We start from the raw sequence: 9,116 nt of genomic DNA on the forward strand, positions 1-9,116 counted from the left end.
GATAAGTACGTGTTTTAGTAATTAATGCTACCAATGTAGAAGATGCTGAAGAAATATAATTTCTGATACTTAATTGTGCTTAAAAATGTTAAATATCTCACAATAAGCTACAAACACTTTTATTTATTTTCGAAATATCAACTCTGAGATTATCTTTGGAGAGGTCAAGTCTCTCAATGTTGTCGTCTTTGGTCATCTCTCTCGTGAGTGTGTGTTTATAAGTGTTGTATGGCTTTCCACAATTTAATTGATATATGCGCCGACTCGTTGGAAAGAGGAGAGTGTGTGGCATATAATGCACACAAATGGTCTACCATCACTTACTTGGGTTTTTAATATCATTCTATGTTTGTTTGGAGGTACAGCGAAAGGACTTGTTAAATTCCCATAAAGACAGCTTGACTATTTCTGCTGTATCGTATTGTTTTAATACTACACTGGAGATAAGTACTTCAGTGTGTGGATGGTTGCAGATATGGCAAGGACAACATGGTTTTCAATTTTCCTCTAATGAAAGTGGGCTACGTTTCATTTCTACGATTTGTTGGAGACAGAGTGGGGTGAAGGGTAAGGGAGGGAGGTGGGAGTAGGCAATGGAGAGGGGTTTGCTTACATCATGAGATAAAGGTAAGGGTCAAGGTCAAGGGAAAGGTCATTGACTACTGCCCCTGTATGTAGGAAACCCACTCCAATGTTTCCACTTTTCAAGGTCATTCAAGTGTCGCAGCTTGCCAATGCCATTATTACTTTCAAGATATATCTCGAAGTGTTTCTTTCTAACTGTAATATTACTGTCCAGTGCCAGATTTATGCAAGGATTCACTCTGTGCAGTATATAATCTATATACAGGGTGTTTCAAAAAGAATAACCTGTTTTCAAAACCCCATATTTATTAGTAAAAAATACTACAAACGTAGGATAAGTGGCAAAATAGTCACAAAATCGTAAACCTCTAGCTATGCTTATACAAATTCTCTACGTGCCCATGAGCAGGAGCATGAACAACATCTATACAATAGCTGCAGTCGTCTTAAACTATGCACAAGATATCAGCTCTTACAGAAGTCACGGTGGCTGCTATTCTGTTAGTCACTTATTCTATGTCATGAGGAACAGGGCGGATGAATACACTTTCGTTCTCATACCACCAGAAGATAAAATCGAATCTGATCACTTCTGACGACGTTGGAGGCCAAGAATGCAGGACAGTGTCTCGGTCTTTCGTGTGCCCTGTCGAGCTCTCATTAACACACTGACATAAGTTGTTGTGTCAGTATGGTGGAGCTCCTTCCTGTTGGAAAATGAAGTCATCTGAGTCCTCTGGCAGTCCTGAAAGTAGCCTGTTCTACAGTGGTTTAAGACCGTTCTACGTTCGATAGGGCGCATGGGACTCCGAAACCCTGCCCTGCATTCTTCGCCTCCAAGATCGCCATACATGAACCAGTGCGATTTTTTCTTGTGGGGATATGTGAAGCAATGTGTGTTCATTTGCTCTTTACCTCGTAGAACAAGTGAAGAACAGAACATAAGCTGCCATAAGTTCTGGAAAAGCAGATACATTGTGTAACGTGTGCTACGAACTTGCCTATCGTCTAGATGTTTTTCGTGTTGTTGCTGCTGGACACGTAGAGCATAGCACGGCTGAAACGTTAAGATTATTTGACTATTTTGCAGTTCATCCGACGTTTTAATATATTTTTATCAATAAATATGAAGTCTTGAAATAAAGTCATTGTTTTTGGAACATCCTGTATTATTAATATTTAACATATGGTTCATGTTATTTAGATTGTGTGGAAATGTTTATATCGTTAATATATATAGGTTTGGCAGAATAATATAATATGTGTACAACCCCTATCTCAGTCCCATAGTGCCTAGAGCCATTTGAACCATCAGTCCCCACTACACGCAAACTCTACCCTACAGTGCTTTTTAACATGCGTCCCATCACAGGACCCCACTGTCGACTGAGCAGACAAATTCCACCACTCCTGGCACCTGTGCGTGGGCGTACGAGTAGGTCATGATGGAGCATGTCATCTATTTCTTTCTCAGAAGGGTACATACACTCCTGGAAATTGAAATAAGAACACCGTGAATTCATTGTCCCAGGAAGCGGAAACTTTATTGACACATTCCTGGGGTCAGATACATCACATGATCACACTGACAGAACCCCAGGCACATAGACACAGGCAACAGAGCATGCACAATGTCGGCACTAGTACAGTGTATATCCACCTTTCGCAGCAATGCAGGCTGCTATTCTCCCATGGAGACGATCGTAGAGATGCTGGATGTAGTCCTGTGGAACGGCTTGCCATGCCATTTCCACCTGGCGCCTCAGTTGGACCAGCGTTCGTGCTGGACGTGCAGACCGCGTGAGACGACGCTTCATCCAGTCCCAAACATGCTCAATGGGGGACAGATCCGGAGATCTTGCTGGCCAGGGTAGTTGACTTACACCTTCTAGAGCACGTTGGGTGGCACGGGATACATGCGGACGTGCATTGTCCTGTTGGAACAGCAAGTTCCCTTGCCGGTCTAGGAATGGTAGAACGATGGGTTCGATGACGGTTTGGATGTACCGTGCACTATTCAGTGTCCTCTCGACGATCACCAGTGGTGTACGGCCAGTGTAGGAGATCGCTCCCCACACCGTGATGCCGGGTGTTGGCCCTGTGTGCCTCGGTCGTATGCAGTCCTGATTGTGGCGCTCACCTGCACGGCGCCAAACACGCATACGACCATCATTGGCACCAAGGCAGAAGCGATCTCATCGCTGAAGACGACACGTCTCCAATCGTCCCTCCATTCACGCCTATCGCGACACCACTGGAGGCGGGCTGCGCGATGTTGGGGCGTGAGCGGAAGACGGCCTAACGGTGTGCGGGACCGTAGCCCAGCTTCATGGAGACGGTTGCGAGTGGTCCTCGCCGATACCCCAGGAGCAACAGTGTCCCTAATTTGCTGGGAAGTGGCGGTGCGGTCCCCTACGGCACTGCGTAGGATCCTACGGTCTTAGCGTGCATCCGTGCGTCGCGGTCCGGTCCCAGGTCGACGGGCACGTGCACCTTCCGCCGACCGCTGGCGACAACATCGATGTACTGTGGAGACCTCACGCCCCACGTGTTGAGCAATTCGGCGGTACGTCCACCCGGCCTCCCGCATGCCCACTATACGCCCTCGCTCAAAGTCCGTCAACTGCACATACGGTTCACGTCCACGCTGTCGCGGCATGCTACCAGTGTTAAAGACTGCGATGGAGCTCCGTATGCCACGGCAAACTGGCTGACACTGACGGCGGCGGTGCACAAATTCTGCGCAGCTAGCGCCATTCGACGGCCAACACCGCGGTTCCTGGTGTGTCCGCTATGCCGTGCGTGTGATCATTACTTGTACAGCCCTCTCGCAGTGTCCGGAGCAAGTATGGTGGGTCTGACACACGGGTGTCAATGTGTTCTTTTTTCCATTTCCAGGAGTGTATTTCAATCGATGTGACAGACAAATGCCATTAATTTCTCAACCATCATATGCGTCTGTGACAGACCAGCTTATTTCTTGATATGTTGTCTTCTATCATAGATTGTACTATAGGTTTTCATCAAAATTTTGCACACCTTATGGGTGACACGAAGTACGATGTCATCAACGCCGAAAGAGTTAGATCACCCCAGTTGCTAATGCCTCACCACTCAAAGAGCAGAACACAAGATAGATCTAGAGCAATTCAGCGTCATTGAGTTTCACTAAAGTAATCGAGTCAGGAAACGGCATTCCGTGAGTGTACGGAAAGGAAATAAGGTTAAGATTCACGTACACCACAAGGTCACTGGAGACAGAATACAAGTACAAACTGGTGCTAAGGCAGGGAGGGAAGTGGACCCTGTAGTTTTCAAATGAACTATCCCTGTTACGGCCTCAAGCGATTTAGGGAATCACTGGAGACCCAAAATCTGGAGGCCAGATGGGGATTTGAACAGGGGATCTCTACGTTAGGATATTCCTACAAAATTCATTCTTTGTCTCGCTGGCCTAGGTCAGATCAGACACTCCACTCAGTGCCACGTCACTGAGGGACTTACATTCATCTTGCATGGGATTATAGCCCCCTCATAGCATTATCATCTCATTTTAGAATCTTCTGCGCTCAACTGACCTATGGTGACCTTTGTATCGTGCAGTATGTGAACAAGAATTATGTAAAGGAACATGTGTAAAATGAACACACTTCATACGCTGCGGTCGTAGTGTACACACGTGTATTGCTCCAAGACGACCGGTTTCAACAGTGTTATGCTGCTGTCATCTGGTCTAAGGGAAAACCGAAAATAATAGGCGGCGGAAGGCTGGTTGATCTGGGAGAGGGGCCAAACAGCGAGGTCATCGGTCCCATCGGATTAGGGAAGGAAGACAGCCGAGCCATTTCAAAGGAACCATCTATTTGCCTGAAGCGATTTCGGGAAATCACGGAAAACCTAAATCAGGATGGTCGGACGCGGGTTTGAACCATCGTCCTCCCGAATGCGAGTCCAGTGTGCTTACCACTGTACCTTCTGGAACTTGCTATAAAATTGCCGTATTACATTACACGAAGTAAGGCGCTCCCGACTTCTTGATGTCCAGTTGGTAAAATGCACACAGTTGGTAAAAAACACAAATTATAAGGGGCACACTGTTAAAAGCGTCGTGTCGTCCATGCGAACATGATTGTCACAAGCTTGCACCACAGCACCACACATCCGGTAGAGTATTGACTTAGAGGCGGCAGACTCGTTACCAATTATCTCCTCGCCACTTGATAGCGTGTGTAGCACCTGTTACATCATCACATACAACCAATGAATAGCGGTGGACCATAAAGTGCCCAATGTAACAATTAGGAATACCATTTGGCCATACAGGTACAATTAACGTGGGCCTATACCCATACAAAGTCTGAAGTAATCATACACTGTGTACTTACTGACAGTGGGAAAATAACAGTAAAAATCAAAAACTTGAAAAACCGGTATCTTTAATTTACAGTTTAATAACACGTAAAAAGAAGAAAACCGCTCTGGTGCCAGAGGAAATGCTAACTGGCCAGATCTGGAATGGTCCCGTGAAGAATCCCCAGAGGCACAAAAAGGGGACGTGGGATGCGCAGTGCCGAATGTATTTCAGAAGTCATCTAATCCAAGAGCAGATTCAAGCCTTACTGGGTGTTTGCTACAGAATCAATCGAAATGATGTATAAAAAATGGTTCTAATGGCTCTGAGCACTGTGGGACTTAACGTCTGACGTCATGAGTCCCCTAGAACTGAGAACTACTTAAACCTAACTAACGTAAGGACGTTTCTAGAATGAAATTTTCACTCTACAGCGGAGTGTGCGCTGATATGAAACTTCCTGGCAGATTAAAACTGTGTGCCGGACCGAGACTCGAACTCGGGACCTTTGCCTTTCGCGGGCAAGTGCTCAACCACTGAGCTACCCAAGCCCGACTCACGGCCCGTCCTCACAGCTTTAATTCCACCAGTGCCGCGTCTCTTACTTTCCAAACTTCAGAGAAGCTCTCCTGCGAACCTTGCAGAACTAGCACTCCTGGAAGACAGGATATTGCGGAGACATGGCTTAGCCACAGCCTGTGGAATGTTCCTAGAACGAGTCTCGGTCCGGCACACAGTGTTAATCTGCCAGGAAGTTTCATAACCTAAGGACATCGCACACATCCATGCCCGAGGCAGGATTCGAACCTGCGACCGTAGCGGTCACGCGGTCCAGTCTGTAGCGCCTAGATCCGCTCGGCCACATCGGCCGGGCGAAATGATGTATACCATAAAAATTATCATAATGACAACACCAATATCAAATTTATGGATGGGTCGTAATAGCATATGTGAATACATCATATAGAGCGTAGGTTGGTTGGCTGGTTGATCTGGGGGAGAGGCCAAACAGCGAGGTCATCGGTCCCATCAGATGAGGGAAGGAAGACAGCCGTGCCCTTTCAAAGGAACCATCTATTTGCCTCACGCGACTTAGGGAAATCACGGAAAACCTAAATCATTATGGCCGGGCGCGGATTTGAACCGTCTCTCCCGAATGCGAGTCCAGTGTGCTCACCACTGCGGAACCTCGCTCGCTCAGCACGTAGAGTTTGTCTGTATCCCATGCTGTGGGTCAAGCACTGCTGTAAATGGGGGCATTCAAGAAAAATAGAGCTAACGAAACTCAAGTAGATGAGACGAGCCTGAGGCCATAATTAATGTTATGGCTAAGGGATGTAACGGGGTCTGCAATATCTGCAACACCCAACGTTATATGATAACCAGGCTTCAAAATAATTCAGTCCAGATGGAATAGTAAATGACTGCTACATGGGACACCCATTAATAACCGGCACTTTGAAAAATCCAGCTTTCTTCCTGTGCTTGTAGTCACTGTATGTGATCATTTAGTCAACACTCTGCCGGCCAAGTGGTGCTGTGCGGCAAGCTTGTGAGAATCGTATTCGCCACCTGCTTACATGGCGATAAGAGGATTTTAACTGGGTGCTTTTTATTATTTGTGTGCTTCATATCAACTGCGTGTATTTTATCGTCAGGAATTTTGTCAAGACAAGCATGTATTGGGGAGTGACTTTTGTGCTATGACTTCCTGTAATGAAACATGGCAGTTTTATAGCAAAGTACCAAACATTATTGTGGAATATTGTATATTTTATATATCCATCACGTGAATTCTAGTCTCCTTCAACAACCCGCTCCTTATTATCTTTGTTTTTCCCGCAGATCAAATGACAGTAGCATAAAACTGTTGAAACCGGTCACCTTGGAGCGACAAAAGTGTCTAAACTGCCCTTGCGACGCATGAAGTGATTTATTTTCAAACATACCGATCGTCCCACAGCACGTAATATACACCTTGCAAAAGAAACATGAATAACTTAGCAGCTGCAAACGCCAGAACTATTCTCATATTTGTCCATCGTTCATGTTGCGTGGTATTAATAAAAAAAAATTCTTTGCAGTGTATGACGGCAATGGGGAAGAAGATGCAAGTCTAACCGTGACCGTGCAAGGAGCAGGTTCCGAGACAGATCCGGAGCAATTCAGCGTGAGTGAAGCCGTCCCGGGAAATGAAATCGACATCTACGTTACGCAGTCACCGCAGCCAGATTTTGACCTTGCAGATCTCGTCAACAGTCTGATTCCGATCTTGTATGAAGCCATCGTCGGGCCGCCACAGGATTTTGGCTACAATTGCGACGTGGCGAAATTTGGTACTTATCAGCTTCTGGCAGAGTTGGCAGACCTGGCACAGCACTGGCAGGCCACAGGCTTATTAGACGGTACTCCTGTTGCAGGTTCCACAGTCACCACTCCTCCGGCAGTACAGGGATTTGGCGCCATGTCCCAACCTTTAAAGCTCGATAGTTACCAACTTATGGACGAGTTGGAACAGTATCAGAAGCTTGAAGACTTCTACATGGCCCCACAGTTTTCTAACTTGGCAACTTACACTGATCCACTCTCAAGTGTTCCACACTCTCAGGGTCTTGGCATCACGACTGACCCTTACATCCTCCACAGTGCTGAGCTTCTGGATCAGGTGGAAGACTACCAGCGGCCCACAGGCTCATTCGACATCGCCACCCTGCTAAACAGCTTGTTGACGGGCACTAGCGGAGTGGCCATTGCTCCTGCTATACCCACTGCATACAGTGCGCCACCGACCTATGCATGGCAACAGACATACGGAGCTCCATCTTTATTATTAGGCAAACTCTCGGGTTATCCTCAAGTACGTGGCACTGGCGAGCTCGCCAATCCTCCAAGGCCATCGACAACATCTGGTGGGCTCCAGACCTATCCTGGCCAACAGCTGTATAGAGCTCCATTTCCACCACTTATTACGACGATGAGGTCTCCTCTAGTGGACCGCTTTTCTGCAGGATTCCACAGTGCCGTTTCTACCACCGGGTGCCAGCGGCGTCAATAATATGCCGATTCCAGACCCAGGTATGTCAGGTAAGACAGTGCCCGCACCCTTCCCGATTGCGAGTATACCAGTGGATGGTTGCCTCTGCTTCCCACAGGGTGCTGGAGGCGGCGGCTTCTGCGCAACAGACGCTATGGCCGCGACGCCGACCGCAGAAGAGGGAACAGCATCGCCTGGTGCAACCGCTGATATGCTAAACCAACTCCTATTGGGACAAGGAGCCAGTGGCACTCGAGGAGGGATGAGGAAACCGTGTCTCTATCGCTGAGCAGCTTGTGGCTACAGTTGAATGACTTGCAATAAATTAAATTTTTATATTTCATGATTATTTTTCTCTTATTTTTTGGCTGTGACACTTCCCCTTCCTCAAGCGTAACTACATGTTCCTCTACACTGCATAAACAGTCTTAAGGTGTGTGGTGAAGGGTACATTATGTACCAGTATTTAACTCATGATTTCACAGGATCTGTAAAATTTTGTTAAAATTAAAAGTTAAATAACATCACTTCAGAGAATAACAGCTACTAAATCCTTATCAAATGATACATCCAGAAGCATATAGGTTCACCTCATTTCAGCATTGATCTTTTTTTTTTTTTTCTCAACTGTCGTTACAATACCTCAGCGTATACATCAGAGTCCGTATACTGACGGGCAACATGCCATTTATACGTTGACCTTCTGCAACTTTATCAGTTGTGTACATTATACCCAAGTTGATATATGAACTGCACAAGACGTTTCAAAAACAGTTAAGCTATTTCAAAATACTTCATCCTCTACATCAATGTAGATTGAAGCGTCGGTTGAATTTTAACGTACCCATCGAAATTTATTAATTTATTTGTTTATTACGCTGCAGCCTGTCATCTGCACTGAACAACTGCAGAAAATGGTACATCTGCCTAACATCGTGTACGCCCCTCGCGAGCACGAAGAAGTGCCACAAGACCACTTCGCATGGGCTCGATTAATATCTGAAGTATTTCTGGAGGGAATTGACACCATGAATCCTGCAAGGGTGTCAATAAATCTTTAAGAGTACACGGGGGTGGACATCTTTTCTGAACAGCATGTTGCAAAGCATCCCAGATATGTTCAATAATGTTCATGTCTTGGAAGTT

At 46.2% G+C, this 9,116-nt stretch overlaps 1 protein-coding gene across 3 annotated transcripts in view; it reads left to right on the forward strand.

The window, feature by feature from the left end:
- LOC124616146 overlaps window positions 1-8,316 on the forward strand; it is a 76,222-nt gene extending 67,906 nt beyond the window's left edge. The window contains exons 3-5 of one of the 3 annotated variants that reach the window (XM_047144422.1): window positions 7,021-7,272; window positions 7,357-8,020; window positions 8,089-8,316. In XM_047144422.1, coding sequence (XP_047000378.1) covers window positions 7,021-7,272; window positions 7,357-7,991 — 887 coding nt within the window. In that variant the 3' untranslated portion in view covers window positions 7,992-8,020; window positions 8,089-8,316. Of the gene's footprint in view, window positions 1-7,020; window positions 7,273-7,356 lie in introns of all 3 variants that reach the window. The other 2 variants (XM_047144421.1, XM_047144420.1) reach the window with 2 other exon arrangements.
- The last annotated feature ends 800 nt before the right edge of the window (window positions 8,317-9,116 follow it).

Source organism: Schistocerca americana, chromosome 5 (assembly GCF_021461395.2).
Source record: "Schistocerca americana isolate TAMUIC-IGC-003095 chromosome 5, iqSchAmer2.1, whole genome shotgun sequence".
NCBI classification, from domain to species: Eukaryota; Metazoa; Arthropoda; class Insecta; order Orthoptera; family Acrididae; genus Schistocerca; species Schistocerca americana.